At 51.3% G+C, this 14,914-nt stretch overlaps 3 protein-coding genes and 1 non-coding gene across 6 annotated transcripts; 2 read left to right on the forward strand and 2 right to left on the reverse strand.

Annotated features, from left to right (window-relative positions):
* Positions 1 to 772: 772 nt before the first annotated feature.
* On the reverse strand, positions 773 to 9,696 carry xpot (exportin, tRNA (nuclear export receptor for tRNAs)). Of its 3 annotated transcripts, none has more exons than XM_054761448.1 (25): positions 9,517 to 9,696; positions 8,395 to 8,554; positions 8,239 to 8,321; positions 8,120 to 8,176; positions 7,993 to 8,062; positions 7,709 to 7,927; positions 6,735 to 6,919; positions 6,497 to 6,665; positions 6,196 to 6,432; positions 6,087 to 6,125; positions 5,951 to 6,013; positions 5,751 to 5,875; positions 5,538 to 5,682; positions 5,344 to 5,463; positions 5,177 to 5,271; positions 5,011 to 5,080; positions 4,691 to 4,929; positions 4,310 to 4,595; positions 2,976 to 3,159; positions 2,782 to 2,898; positions 2,584 to 2,699; positions 2,464 to 2,511; positions 2,323 to 2,394; positions 2,197 to 2,253; positions 773 to 1,186 (listed from the first exon to the last, which is right to left on the reverse strand). In XM_054761448.1, exons 2-25 carry the CDS (start codon positions 8,479 to 8,481, stop codon positions 1,160 to 1,162), a joined length of 2,910 nt encoding a protein of 969 aa, XP_054617423.1. In that variant the 5' UTR covers positions 8,482 to 8,554; positions 9,517 to 9,696; the 3' UTR covers positions 773 to 1,159. The 3 variants fall into 3 exon arrangements, with proteins under 3 accessions (XP_054617423.1, XP_054617416.1, XP_054617433.1); XM_054761441.1 differs by having other exon boundaries at positions 2,976 to 3,165; positions 9,517 to 9,692; XM_054761458.1 differs by lacking the exon at positions 8,395 to 8,554 and having other exon boundaries at positions 2,976 to 3,165.
* A 226-nt stretch (positions 9,697 to 9,922) lies between these two features.
* rpl18a (ribosomal protein L18a) lies at positions 9,923 to 11,467 on the forward strand. Its single transcript, XM_054761647.1, has 5 exons — positions 9,923 to 10,015; positions 10,715 to 10,894; positions 10,962 to 11,091; positions 11,159 to 11,268; positions 11,340 to 11,467. Exons 1-5 carry the CDS (start codon positions 9,998 to 10,000, stop codon positions 11,430 to 11,432), a joined length of 531 nt encoding a protein of 176 aa, XP_054617622.1. The 5' UTR covers positions 9,923 to 9,997; the 3' UTR covers positions 11,433 to 11,467.
* On the forward strand, positions 10,511 to 10,643 carry LOC129177942 (small nucleolar RNA SNORA68). Its single transcript, XR_008569712.1, has one exon. It is a non-coding gene; the product is annotated as a small nucleolar RNA SNORA68 (small nucleolar RNA).
* Positions 11,468 to 12,313: 846 nt separating the features above from the next.
* On the reverse strand, positions 12,314 to 14,876 carry kcna1b (potassium voltage-gated channel, shaker-related subfamily, member 1b). Its single transcript, XM_054761557.1, has one exon. It carries the CDS (start codon positions 14,205 to 14,207, stop codon positions 12,777 to 12,779), a length of 1,431 nt encoding a protein of 476 aa, XP_054617532.1. The 5' UTR covers positions 14,208 to 14,876; the 3' UTR covers positions 12,314 to 12,776.
* Between the last annotated feature and the right edge of the window lie 38 nt (positions 14,877 to 14,914).

The following is a 14,914-nucleotide window of genomic DNA, read 5'->3' on the forward strand; positions in this document are numbered from 1 at the left end:
CCAAAATATTCTTGCCCAGTGAGGCCCCGCCCATTTTCAGTGCATGACTCTTATGACTCTACCCCGCTTAAGACTCCGCCCCCCGTGCAGCAGAAGACGGTCATCACCAAGAGTCCAAAGTCTTCAAAGGACACTGAAGCCACGCCCACAGTGATGCTCGGTAATCGCCGCCCTTCATTACAGGAAGCCACGAGCCTCGAAACGCAGCCTGAGCGGCGACCACAGAGCCCCCTCCCGGAAGTTCCCACGTCACCGTTCCGGCCCATGTGCACGGTCCACGAGGAGCTGCTGACGCTGGTGGATGTTCTGATGGTGCAGCTGTTTGCCGGCCTGCCAAAGTACCTGTGCCGCCTGGTGCACTCGTCCGACACCCTGTCCACCGTCCACAGGGTGTCCAAGAGGATGACGGGGGATGAGGTCCTGCTGTCGTGGACCAAGTTAGGCCCGTGCAAGGTCAACCAGATGGTGAAGGAGGTGATCAGGGAGCTGAAGCACGAGTTCGGTTCTTCCCAGAGGCTGGTGGACGTCTTCCTGTCTGACAGGGACGCGTTTGAGAACGTCCTCTTCAAACTGCTCATGTCCAAGTTGGACAGTCTTCACCACAAGCAGGACGACACCCGAGCCAGGTTGCAGGCTGTGGGCGGAGTCTTCCTCAGCACCTTCTGCATGCGCGCCGAGAGCAGCGAGGACTAACGCAAACCTTCCGTCAAATGTCCTTCTGTGGTGTCCTGCTTGAGTCGAAAATAAAATCTGAGTTAGAAAGATGCTCACATTTGATTTATTTACACCTTTTATTGTCTGGATTTCTCAGAAGACAAGAAAAAAAAAAAAAAAAAAAACTAAAGCCAGGAACGTGGGTCTTCTTGCTTGCGCCTCGTTCCTCCTTTGGAACCAAAACATCTTCGTCCAACAGCTGAGATGATTGACACATGATTTGCATATTAACTTAAACAGCAACACGCGGAACATCTAAACATTTTCAGCCCTTTTGTGTAGTTTCTCCTCCACACTAGCCACGCCTCTGGCAAAGTTCAAAGTTCACGTGGACAGCTCATCTCGTCACGGCCTCCCGCCCACCCTTTGACCTGGATGGGACGCGGCGGCCTCATGTTCGTGCAAACAGCAGCTACTATGCTAACTTGCTGCGCCCTTTGACCTCCTACAGCTTGGCTTGCTGGAAGAACGCCTGGGGGGGGGGGGGGGGAAGAGACAAGCGAAGGTCAGTCAGAGGTCAGAAACGAGGAAGATGACACAGATCAGGGGTGTCCAAAGTGTGGCAAGCGGGCCATTTGCGGCCTCGCACCACATTGTGAAACTATGACTTAACAGCAAAAATGGAAACAAAATCACTCCTAATTTTACAAGAATAAAGTCAAAATATTAGGAAGAAAAAAATAAGTTGTTAAAAATTTAAAAAGTCTGAATATTGTGAAAAACAAAGTTGGAGTTTTTGGAAAATTAGGTTGCAAAAATAGATCAGTAAATATTACAAAGTCAAAATATTTAAAAACAGCTGTAATCATGAGAAAAAAAACTTGAGTTGAAATATTAAAGAAAAAAATTAAATAAAATTTGGTATTTTGATTTTTTTGTACATTTTTTCAATTTTTCTATCTAAAATTAAAACAATTTTAATTTTTTGTAATGTTTATAAAAGTAATCAAAATTACAAAAATTCAAAAAAAAGTTTTATTTTTTTGATTGTTCAAATTTACTTAATCTAAAATTACAATTAAGTTGTAATATTTTTTTATTTTGTAAAAAAAAATTACAGAAATGTTTTAACATTTTCTTTTAATTATTTAAAATTAAAAAAAGGTATTTTCTAAATTATTTGTCATTGTTTTTTAATTACTGAATCTAGTTGTACTTTTAAATGTTTTATTTTTGTGATTTAAAAAATGTAATCTAATGTCAACTTAACATTTATTTGTTGTATTAAAAAAAAAAATACTTAATCTAAAATACAATTACCGTTTTAAGGTTTAATTTTTTTGTAATTACAAAAAAAATGTATAGAAGTTGTAATTGTTGATTAAAATTTGTATTTTTTTATTACTTCATCTAAAATTGAAATTTTAAAATTTTTTGTAATAAAATGTTTGTGAATTAATTCTTTTTAAATTAAAGCAATTCATTTAAATTCTTCATCTAAAATGATTACATTTGTGGTGACGAGAGAAAGCAGGTGCAAACCTTCATGTAGGTCTTGAGGACTTTGACGTCGGGCTGCTGGAGGACGTGACACATCTCCTGCGGGGACACCACAGGAAGATCACACACCCGGTGTACTTCAACCCCCCCCCCATGCAAGAGTCTGACCTGTGCGATATCTGGAGACACGTGAAGGGAGGGCAGGTAGTCGTGCTGCAGGAAGTGAACAAACTCCGCCCCCTGAGGTACCCGCGCAGCACGGTCAAGATGGCGTTGGTGTGCAAGTCACGTGTGTGTGCGCGCACATACCTGTTTGACGTGGATGGTCTTCAGCGTGATCACGGCCTCGGACAGCATCTGAAAGGTCACATCCACAGTGAGGGCGGGGTCTCAAAGGCCAAAAGCGCTGAGTGGTCGCGTGGCACTCACCAGCACGGTCTGAGCGTCTGAGAGGTCAAAGGTGGGCTTGAGGGGAGCCAGGAAGCAGGCGGGAACGATGTGCTTGTAAATGAAGTCGGTGAAGCCCACCGTGCCGTCTTTGCCCCCTGTGGGCAGGATCGCAGCGTCACAAGACCAAAGGATGTGTGATCATGGGGGCGGGGGTCAGCCAGGGGTCATGATTCTCACCCCAAAGCTCCACCAGCTTGGCCAGGATGATGAAGCAGGTCTTCTGGGCCACGGGGTCTGGGAAGTCCACGGCGCCCTGGATGATGGTGAACACCACGCGCTCCATGTTCTCTGCTCCTGCAGGAAGGAAGCGCTTCATAGACAGCACAAAAAAGGGGAGGAGACAGAGCAAGGGGCGGGGTCAGAGGTCTCACCCTGGTTGGCCATGACCTCGTTCATGCCGCTCCCTGCGACGGTCTGGATGAAGGAGAAGTAGCTCCTGCGCAGCATCTGCTTCTCCAGGGCAGCCGCCTGGTCGTTGTCCTCGGCTGGACGCGCCAGCGCCTCAAAGATGGCGAGCACCAGCGGCATGAACACCTGCTGCAGGAAGGGAGACACCTGCCGCTGCAACGACGTGCGCACACACACACACACACACACACACACACTCACCTTTATTTTGAGTTTCGTGACGACTTTTTTCTTGATCAACATGATATCTTCCACATCGGACAAGTTCTTTTTTCACTCAATATTTGGACTAATAAAATTACAGCTGCTTTTTCCCAACTTTTTCAACTTCTTGCATGAATGACTTTATTCCCAATATTTGCAATATGATGACTTTATTCCCAATATTTGCAATATGATGACTTTATTCCCAATATGTGAAATATGCCTCCATCACTGTTTGGTACGGTAACTGTACAACACGTGATAGGAAGGCACTCCAGCGGGTGATCAAGACCTCACAGAACATTGTTGGGGCAGCCCTCCCCTCACTGCAAGACATTTATAAAACTAGAGTCCTACGAAGAACACACAACCTCATCAAGGACAGCACACATCCACAACACTCATTATTCACACTCCTACCGTCAGGCAGACGCTACAGGAGTTTGAAGTCCAGGACCACAAGGCTGGCAAACAGCTTTTACCCACAGGCCATCAGGCTTCTCAACGAAGCACTCACACACGCCGCACGCAACACACACACACACACACTCATAGCACTTTATTTATTTATTTATTTATTTATTTATTTGTATGAATGTCTCTTCTGTTGTTGTTGCTTAATTTATTGGTATTTATGTTTCTTATGTTCTTATTCTTTCTTGTGTTTTCTTTCTTTTCTTGGGAGAATGAACAGAATAAGAATTTCATTGCATAGCAGAACTACCAGTTTTACTGTGCATATGACAATAAAACTCTTCAATCTTGAATATGATGACTTTATTCCTGTAATATTACAACTTTATTCTCCCAACAACTTTTGCTGCCCTCTAATCCTAAAAGGAGGTTATTTTTCGTGATAATATTACAAGTTTATTGTCATGTAGAATGCAACCTTGTCTTCATGTCCTCGTCCTCGTTCTTCTACATATTTACTTTATTCCTGGGATATTTGGACTTTTTGGACTCTCGTAACATAACTTGAACCCCAAGATGAGTATTTTGTTTCTCCTGATAGTTTCTGTAATATTCCACCTTTACTTGACTAAAATGCACGTTTAGACATGTGGGCACGCGTGTGCTAGAAGGTTCCTACTTTGAACTTGGCAGTGATCTGGCTGATGAGCGGGATGAACTCCTGCAGGTCTTTGGCCTCGCAGTCCTTCAGCATGTGCTCAGAGGCGGCAGGGATGAAGGGCAGCACCTCTTCCTCCAGGCAGATGATCATGCGGTGCAGGAAGGAGCGCACGCAGCTGCGCAGCACCCCCCGCTGGACGGGGCAGCTCAGTGCGGGCAGGAAGGTGTGCAGGCAGTCTCTGTAGACTTCCGTGCAGCCGCACTGCTTCACCGTCTGCTTGTTGCTGAACGCCTTGCTGGTGCGGCTGCCAACAGGGGTGGGGTTGGGGGGTGGGGGTCTGCTGATGAAAAGCGTCCGTGCGAGGGATACTACACGCGCCACCAAACGGGCCCGGCTCACCTGGCGAAGCCAACAGCGTGGCTCAGGCAGTCGGCAACGGCGGCCTGCCTCTCCTCGTCTGTCTCCACAGGAAGCTTGGCGAGCAGCAAACGGAAAGCGTCCATCAGCGGCACCAGCAGGCCCCTCATCAGAGCCTGCTTCCTCTCCACCGGGCTCTCCCCGCTCACGATCAGCACACCCGCCAACTCGAACATGAAGAGCTGGTCGTCGTTGGTCAGTGGCGCCACCGAGCCATTCTCCTGCGGGGACAAAGACGCGAGCTGGGCGTCACTCTGGGGCAAGGTGGGGGGGACACCGTGATTCCTGGTGGGCTCACGTACGGGAGGAGCCAACTCCAGCAGGTCCTGGATCCGAGTCAGGATGTCCTCGATGAAGGCCGTCATGTGTTTGCTGGCGACACATCAGGAACAAATCAATGAGATCACACAACATGGTAGTAGTACTACAGTAGTACTACCAGCTGTGCAGTACTAATACTACACTCACTGTAGTGTTTTGATGAAGCGGGAGAAAAGGTACGCCACCCGACTGCGGACTTTGGGACTGTTGTGTCTCAGTCCTCTGTGGTCCAGAAAAGCCATCTGACCACACACACACACACACACATCAAGGAGGGGGTGATGATGACATCATGCCAGTCAGCTGACACGTACCAAGACATTGGGAATGTGCTGCGGCTCCACAATGAAGAATTTATCGTATCGGACGACCGTTTCGAAGAATTCCAGAGAGACGGACGTGTGCTGGTAGCCGCTGACGCCGCACGTCACCAGCTGCTCGCGGGGGACACAAACGCTGTTAGACAGGCACGCCACGCGGCGTCAGGTGTTGAGGTGACACCACTGACCGTCCTCATCATGTCCTGCAGGGCACCCGTCTTCACCGTGTCTCCGGAGAAGTGAGCGCCGTGAGATGCGGGCAGCGCCTCGCCCAGCATGTACAGCAGCCGCACCGCCACCTCCACCTCCATGAAGGTGGCGCTCTGCCAGTTCCTGAAAGACAGGACAGAAATCAGCACGAGCGCGGCAAGTGCTGCGCAGCGAGGTGGGCGGAGCCTCACCGCATGGTGCCGGTGAAGACTCGGCGGACGGCCTCCAGCAGCAGCTCAGGGGACACTTGGGCCAGACGGTCCAGCAGCATCTTCAGCTGCTTCCTGTACTCCACAAACATGGCCTCGTCTTCACCCTGACACACACGGCACACGACGCCGTCAGCACAGCCCACGCCCAACCCGCCGCGTGCTCGCCAACGTGCACCTACCTCATTCTCAAAGTTGTACTCTTCATCGTACGTCAGCTTCTTGATGACCGCCAGCATGATGGCCTGATGACCACACCACCGCTTTAGTGTCCAATCACACACACGCTCACGCACGCACGCATGCATGCACGCTCACCTCCACGTTGCTCTTCTGATGCTCACTGAGTTCAGGAAGCTGTGGAGGCAAGGAAGAAGATGAGCAGGAAGTCACCTGATGCCGTCTGAGGGGCGGGGGCGTGCCATGCCTGTTTGAGGACGTGCAGGTACTCGTAGCAGAAGCCCACCACGTTGGCTGAGATGTCGTCGTCCTGGTGCACCAGCAGCCGCAGCATCAGCGCCACCTTGGCCTCCAAGGCGTCGAGCGAGTCGGAGGCGTCTTTGACGCTTCCCGCCTTGACCAGCTTGGTCCAGCTCAGGACCAGACTCTGGCCCATGCCGTTGACCAGACGCGAGAACTTGGCCAGGAAGTCCACGTCGTCCTCCTGATGGAGACGAGTGGCGTGTGAAGGTGCGTTAGCTAGGGTGGCTCCACGACGGGAAACTCACCTGGTCTACGTTGAAGAATCCTGCAGACTGCAGGACTTGGCACAGAGACTCCACCAGCTTGGTCTTGTCCACAGGGTCCATGCCCTTGTTGACCATCTCCAGCAGACAGTCGCAGGCTTCCTCTCGCAGCTCGTCCACCGACATGTGACTCAGCAGCAGGTTGACGAACCTGCCGGGACCACAACAGACCGCTAAGGACCGGAACCCAGGCGCGGGCACGCCGACCGACGCCACTGACCGCTCGTTGGCGATGAGGCCGAGCTCGATCCAGGACACGTAGGCCCCGACCACCTCCAGACACTGGCAGGTGAGCTCGGGGTGGGTGTGCTGGTACGTGTGCAGGATCTGGAACCAGGACTCCACCAGGCTGGGGATGCACTGCTCACGCATGGCGTCTTTAATCAACGTGTTCCTGCGCGTCTCCTGGACAACAACGCTCACCTTTCACTTCCTGTCTGTCTTCTTCTAACGCAGGGCTGTTTGGTGCAGCCTGGGGGCCATTTTCTTACTGGCCCGTTCTAAATACACCACTGAACCCAACACATGCAGCCCCTGCTCAACATCAGGTCCAAAGATTAGCTGGCACTGGGGGGCTTGGAAGACTCAACAAGCAGGATGGGGACGTTCTTAAAGTTGCAATTCGAGGAAAACACATCAACTCATGACATGGAATAACATCATCGAAGGGAATATTAACGCCATCCAAGGGAATAATAAAGTCGTATTAAAAAGGGGCATAATCATCGTATTACAAACGTATTATAGACGTATTAAAAAGGGGAATAATAAAGTCATTAAAAAAAGGGAATAATAAAGTCGTATTAAAAAAGGGAATAATAGTCGTATTAAAAAAGGAAGAATAAAGTCGTATTAAAAAGGGGAATAATAGAGTAGTATTAAAAAGGGGAATAATAGAGTAGTATTAAAAAGGGAATAGAGTCATATTAAAAGGGAATGAGTCATTAAAAAGGGAATAAGTCATATTAAAAAGGGAATAAAGTCATTAAAAAGGGAATGAGTCATTAAAAAGAGAATAAGTCATATTAAAAAGGGAATAAAGTCATTAAAAAGGGAATGAGTCATTAAAAAGAGAATAAGTCATATTAAAAAGGGGAATAATAGTCATCCTATTACGGGAATAAAAAGTTGTCATCTTGTGGGAGGATAAAGTTTGGACACCCCTGGTGTAAGGTCACATGGGGGGGGGGGTACCTCAGGGGCGTGCAGGATGTCTCGGTCCACCACCTCGGCGTCGATGGCCATGAGGGTCCTCAGGTAGATGTCCACGCCGTGAGGGTTGAGGCCCACCAGGGTCAGGACGTCAAAGAAGAACTTGGGCCACAAGGTCAGGTACTCCGTGATGAAGGTGAGAGCCAACACCTGAGCTGCTTTGTTCCTGATGAACACCTTCTCGGGGTGGCCACTCATCAGCTGCGGCAACACCAGCTTCGTCAACGCCGCGTCTTTACCTGCCTGCCCCCCCCCCCGGCACTCACCTGCATCTGCAGCCACTTCATCAGGGTCTCCCTGATGAGCTGCTGCTGGGTGCCGCTCAGCCCGCCGTGTCTGCAACGTCACCTGTCAGTCATCGCTCACACCACGTGCAAACCCCCCCCACCTCACCTGTACTTGATCTGATGCTCCAACACTTGGAAGCAAAAGAACTTGACGTGGTCATCACTGCACACAAGGACAGGATGTGAAGTCACATGACAGACACACACACATGCGCACGCACACACCTGTAGAGGCCTTTGGCGAGCGCCTGTGCACACACCTCCCATGCGTCCTGCGACTCCTTCAGCTGCTCAAAGTACGCCATGGCCTGATGGACACATGAACAGCACACGTTTCCACCACATCATAAACACAGACAGGCCGTCCCACACCGCCCTCACCCTCTGCCTGTAGCGGGCATCGGCGTTCGGGTTGAGCCCCAGCAGGGCCTGCTCGTCCATGACTGCAGCAACAGACCGGCAGGCCATTCGTGGGTTAGCTTTGCTCCACGCTCACCGTGCTCCTCTCGGTCTCTGCCTGCCTCACCTGGCTTCCTCTCATCTGGCACGCAACATCAACATCACATGACCCACATCACACTTTTAGCCACACCACACAACGTTTAACACAAGATGCGGAAGATGTTTTTTCCCCTCAGCTCTGAGGGGAGCATTAACTAGCATGAGCATTGGAGTCCCCACCACCGTGATACTGATAGAATCAAGTCATAGCATTACAACAACTAGAAAAGCACTCCGAGCACAGACCCCCACCAAGCACCATAAAACAAAGAAATGTAACGAACAGCTGTCCTTTTAGGAGAATAACGTCATCATTTTGTAAGAATAACGTCATAATGAGGACAAATTGTGTAATTTTTGGAAAATTGCATTAAAATTACACTAATTGTACAAGAATAAAAGGCAAAATGTTAAGTGGGGGAAAACGTATTCAAACGAGAAAAGTCACAATTTCCAGGGAGTAAAATGGTAACATTATGAGGAAAAACAATGTCATTTTCGTAGCATTGAGTTGAAATATTAAACAATAAAAGGTTGTTTAAAAAAAGTTCTAATATGAGAAAAAAAAAGTTGTCATTTTTGGAAAATTACGTTGGGGCAAAAGTTGTGTTACAAGAACAAAGTCAAAATATGATGGGAATAAAGTCATAATATGACAAGAAGAAAACTAAAATAGATCGAAATCAGTTTGAAGCCTAAATTGAAAAGTGTTGATGTAAACAGTTTCAGTGCACGCGTCAAACAAACATGCTAACAAGTGGAGCTAGCTTGCTAACACGAGCTAGCATTAGCGTAGGAGTTCCCACCCTCTCACGAGTCTGTCAGCGTCGTGACTCGCAAACCAACGGGGGGGGGCGCACGGCGTCAGTTTAGTTGTTTCATCAGACCCCAGAGGCACCTCGCACCGTCCATCAATCACATCATCGCGAAACCACGACCGCCGTTCAGCGTCTCCCAGAGAAAGACCGTGGGAAGCCAAGGTGGACATCCGGCGAGGCTCACCTTATTGTGACCACAGTCCGTCCACAGTGGTCCCTGTCCCCCCCAGTTAGACGAGTCAGAGGACCAGAGTGCTCTAGAAAGCGCCACAAGTCACTGGCACGAGAGGGTGCTCGGCGGTGCGGCGTGTCTGTCCCGTTCACTTCCGGTTCACTGACCCGGAAGTACCTTCGCAGCAGAACGCAGACCCTTAAAATATTGACGCCGACTCCCGAGTGAGTTTGGTAAACGTTAAAAAATGTAGACGTTGACAGAACAAATTGTTTTAAAGGCTATCACACAAAAATATTTTATGTCATATTTATTTATTTATTGTTGTACATCAAATACAAAATCCATACTTACTACAAAATAAAATCAATTTCAAAGCATTTATTTTTTGTTGGCGGAGCTTGACCGGAAGTCCCTCCCCTGGTCGTCCATTTGACGTGTGCAGTCTCCGCCCTCTGACTTCCTCTTTTACTGTGGCTGAGCGAGAGACACCATGAAGGCGTCCGGGACTGTACGTAAAATGTTCCATTTCCACTCACAAGCTGACAAGACGACAATGCCGCGTGTAGATATGGACTTATAATGACGAATGCTTCCCGTTGTTGCGTGAAACTACGTTCTAAGTCGATTGATTTCACCTTTTTCTCTCCGGTGTCTTTTTTACTTTGCTTCCAACATGGCGGCCGCGGCGCCATGTGGACGACGTGAAAGAGGACCGTGTAGTGAAACGAGGATACAACAAGTGGCCGCGCTCTTGTTTTTGTTGCTTTAACGCATCGTTTGGTTTAGGTTTTGGATGGAAAATATGTTCCGTTTTGAAAATATGTCTCGCGCTAGCGGAATGCTAACACAAGCTAATGCTACTAGCTAGAGTTGAAATGAAAGCCACGTCTCGGATGGTACACTTGAAGCTACCTTTATGTTCATCTGTCTAGAACTGGTGGAGCCTGATGTAAGGGCCGATTTTAGTCGCATGGGTTGTACGCATAGTTTGGAATTGCTTGTGTTTGCACCCAAACCCAAAGGTCACATGATCCCAATGGTGTGATTTTGCCTGGCGTGCAGAAAGCAAACGTGATCCTTGTCGCCTTTCTCTGATGCTGCAGTGCCGGTGAAAGTGAATTCAAGGATGAACATGTTTACATCTGGACGTGTGTGTGTTCTGGACGTGTGTGTTCACGTCAACTTTGTTAACTTGTCGTGTGTACAGCTTCGAGAGTACAAGGTCATCGGGCGTCTGCTGCCCTCCGCCAAGAACCCGTCCCCCCCACTGTACCGCATGAGGATCTTCGCCCCCAACCATGTGGTGGCCAAGTCTCGTTTCTGGTACTTTGTGTCCCAGTTGAGGAAGATGAAGAAGGCGTCAGGCGAGACGGTCTACTGCGGACTGGTAGGAGCCCGCCGGCGTGCAACCTCTGCCCTAAACAAACATCCATTCACACCCTGGCTGTCTTCAGGTCCATGAGAAGACCCCCCTGAAGGTGAAGAACTTCGGCATCTGGCTGCGTTACGACTCTCGCAGCGGCACTCACAACATGTACCGAGAGTACCGTGACCTCACCACCTCTGGAGCCGTCACACAGTGCTGTGAGTGACCTTTTTGACGCGGCTGCGTCGTACGTACGTGTGCGTTGAACGAGTCGTCTCCTTGCAGACCGGGACATGGGAGCTCGCCATCGTGCTCGCGCCCACTCCATCCAGATCATGAAGGTGCATGTCATCGCTGCCAACAAGTGTCGCAGACCGGCCATCAAGCAGTTCCATGTGAGTTTTGTCTTCCACTTCCTGTTTTGTTTTTTTCCCTACCAACTGAAGCCGACTCCCATCCCCCGCAGGACTCCAAGATCAAATTCCCGCTGCCTCACCGGGTCCTGCGCCGCCAGCACAAGCCTCGCTTCACCACCAAGAGACCAAACACCTTCTTCTAAATGTGTGGCAAATAAAGTTATCTTGTGGAATGAAAGACGGCTTTCTTGACAGTCTGTGCGCGTGCTAGCATCCATGGCGGCATGAAACATAACAGCAGTTAGCTAGGGATGTCAAAAACAGAGGTGGGATGGCTGTAAAATGAGTTGCTCCATAATACTGTCAAATATTGTCTGTCTTTAAAGCTGGATAGCCCTGGCTAACGTCTCTTTTGTGCTGTCTTTTATTCTCACGCTTTTTTTTTATCATTGTCGTGGCTGGAGCGCCAAGCTCGCCGTCGGAAAGTGCAGTGGCACGTAGCGTCCACACGATGGCAGTGTCTAATAGCTAGTAAGCTGCTGGGTTCTACTGCCCCCTGGTGCACTACAATGGACATGTTCGGCATCTTCTACTGGAATAATTTCACTTGTTTTCACATTTTAAACACAGTTGGTCATGTGACCTTTGTGATTCCCGAGTCATGCACACATCCCCTTGCTACTTTTCATGTGACAGAGTGAGACATCTCATTTTGATTTTTTTCTTGGTTCGCATTGGGACACGCCCCCTTTCCCCTCACTGCGCCACGATTCACCCGTAATTTGCACGTGCGCTGTCGTCGTCCCCTAGCATGTGGCTAATGCTATCTCTTAAGAGAAGAGCAGTGATTGTTGAAGGTCCGAGGGTTCCAGCAGCCGGCCACGTAAATAATTGATCCAAAGGTGGTGTCACATGACCAGCTGACGCGAGAGCAACTTGCTAGCTATCCCCTTGTGCGCCGCTAACGTCTCCTGCCGGTCAGGGAGGTCGCGGCGACCTCTGAGTGAGCTGCTCGGCGTGCTGCAACTATTTTGGACTGCCTCGTCTCAAACTTTGTCCCGCTCGCACACACACGACCACACAGTAGAAAAGAAGGGAGTTTATTCAAAGTGTGGCTATGAGCCGTGAACATTAAACACGCGGCGTTACAGTCAAGTTAGGACTTATTCTGGGGTGTCAGACTACAACATCGCCATGGGAACACAGCAGACACAAGCACAACATCAACGCCACCTTGTCAACGTGCCAAATGTCTGTCATGCAAAAGGTCATGTGAGGATGTGGAGGTCATCATCATCGTGAAGGCACTTGGGGGGTGGAAGGCACTAAACTCCACCCTCATGGCGACCCGACACACGTGCACGCAGGAAGCAATGAAGACGAGGCAGCATGCTGATTGGGGGGGGGTCAACAAGGAGTTCCCAGGACCCAAAGCCAAACTGGGACAGAATTCCAGCACGGTTGTCCTTTATTCCAGGAAGTCCAAAAATAGAACGTTTTCTCAACATGCTAACGAGGCTAGCTGCCGTTGCCGTGACAACAGCACGTCACACGTCCGTCAGCAGCTTGGTGCCGTCCATGCAGTTGCGGCTGGGCGGCGTGCAGTTGGCGCCGCGCAGGTTGGCCTCATGCAGGTTGTCGATGCTGTTGCTGAGCAGCGAGGAGGCGTCATCCGGCGGCAGGTTGTGCTGGCTGACGTGGAGCAGCTGGGCCTGCTCCTCGCCGTCTGTCTCGCGGTGGTAGAAGTAGTTGAAGTTGGACACGATGACCGGCACCGGCAGCGCGATGGTCAGCACGCCGGCGATGGCGCACAGCGAGCCCACGATCTTGCCACCGATGGTCACCGGGTACATGTCGCCGTAGCCCACTGTCGTCATGGAGACCACGGCCCACCAGAAGGCGTCCGGGATGCTGGAGAAGTGCGACTCGGGCTCCTCGGCCTCGGCGAAGTAGACGGCGCTGGAGAAGAGGATGACCCCTATGAAGAGGAAGAAGATGAGCAGGCCCAGCTCACGCATGCTGGCCTTGAGGGTCTGGCCCAGGATCTGCAGACCCTTGGAGTGGCGGGACAGCTTGAAGATACGGAAGACGCGCACCAGGCGGATGACGCGCAGGATGGCCAGCGACGTGGCCTGCTCACCCCCGCCTCCGCCTTTGCCCTCCTTGTCGTCCGGGTTGTCGGCCAGCTCGGTTCCGAGCGTGATGAAGTACGGGATGATGGCCACCACGTCGATGGAGTTCATCATGTTCCGGAAGAAGGCCATCTTGCTGGGACAGGCGAAGAAGCGCACGAGGAGCTCGAAGGAGAACCAGATGATGCACAGCGTCTCCACCATGAAGAACGGGTCCGTCAGCACGTCGCTCCTGTGGGCGCCGGTTTCGTTTCCCGCCGCCCGCCGCCGTTCGCCCGCGTCCTCCTTGAGCTCGGGAAGCGTCTCCAGGCAGAAGATGACGATGGAGATGAGGATGACCATCACGGACACGATGGCGATGCCCCGGGCCGGACCCGAGCTCTCCGGGTGCTCAAAGAGGAGCCAGACCTGCCGCTGGAATTCCTTGTCCGGCAGGGGGCGCTCCTCCTCACGGATGAAGCCCTCGTCCTCCCGGAACTTCTCCATGGCGTCTGCCCCCAGTTCGTAGAACTTGATCTCCTCGGAGAACATGTCCAGCGGGACGTTGACGGGTCGCCTCAGCCGGCCTCCGGACTGGTAGTAGTACAGGATGGCGTCGAAGCTGGGCCGGTTGCGGTTGAAGAAGTACTCGTTCCGCAGCGGGTCGAAGTATCGCATCCTCTTCTTGGGGTTCCCCAGGAGCGTGTCCGGGAAGTGCGCCAACGTCTTCAGTTGCGTTTCGAAGCGGAGACCCGACACGTTGATGACCACACGCTCGCAGCACTCGTGCGCGTCGCACTCGTTGTCCTGCGGGTGACCCGGCAGGGTGGCGCTCTCGTCCACATGGTCCGTGGATACCACCGTCATGCTTGTGGGGTGGGGGTGGGACGGAGGACAGCAAGTGCGAGGTCGGAGTGGCGGGCTCTTAGTGAGCCTCCATCATCATCATCTTCATCTTCATCACCTGCAGGAGGCAGACATCTCGGTGCGTCCTTTGCCGCCACTCAAACGTGCACGCGGGAAATCAAATATTCATTCGTGCTCCACGCCGTCACGGTGTCGTTTTCCCGCTCGCACAAGCTCACCGGACCCGCGCACGACCGGGCCAACTCCCGCCAACTGGCGACTGACAAACATGCTGGCCGTCACGCGCACGGAGCCCGCAGCGCCATCCTCCTCTTCCTCCTCAGCTCGGCGGTCGTTGTGGATCAGAACCGTCAGAAGATCCGGCAGCGGAGCGCGGGTCCGTGCGCTCTCATCGGAAGCATATTGTCGCGTGGAGGAGGGAGGGGCTAGGTGGTGGGCTACGACGCATTGCAGACTCACTTTTGGCGCCACAGTGAGAGAGTCCACGGACTGATCCGAAAGCAGCAGCGGGAAGATTCCTGTGTTGCCAAGGCGACTGTCTCACTGACACACACGCACACACGCTTGCTGCACGTGAAGGTCACATGACACGCCGTCAGCCACCAGGTCACTGGAGTTTGAGCGTGACCTCTAAACCTGAGAGAGGATGCCTACAAAATGTCAGCTCCCCTCCCTCCCCCACCCCCCACCGTACGCTCCAGCGAGGA

The sequence above is a fragment of the Dunckerocampus dactyliophorus genome, chromosome 2, assembly GCF_027744805.1.
Source record: "Dunckerocampus dactyliophorus isolate RoL2022-P2 chromosome 2, RoL_Ddac_1.1, whole genome shotgun sequence".
NCBI classification, from domain to species: Eukaryota; Metazoa; Chordata; class Actinopteri; order Syngnathiformes; family Syngnathidae; genus Dunckerocampus; species Dunckerocampus dactyliophorus.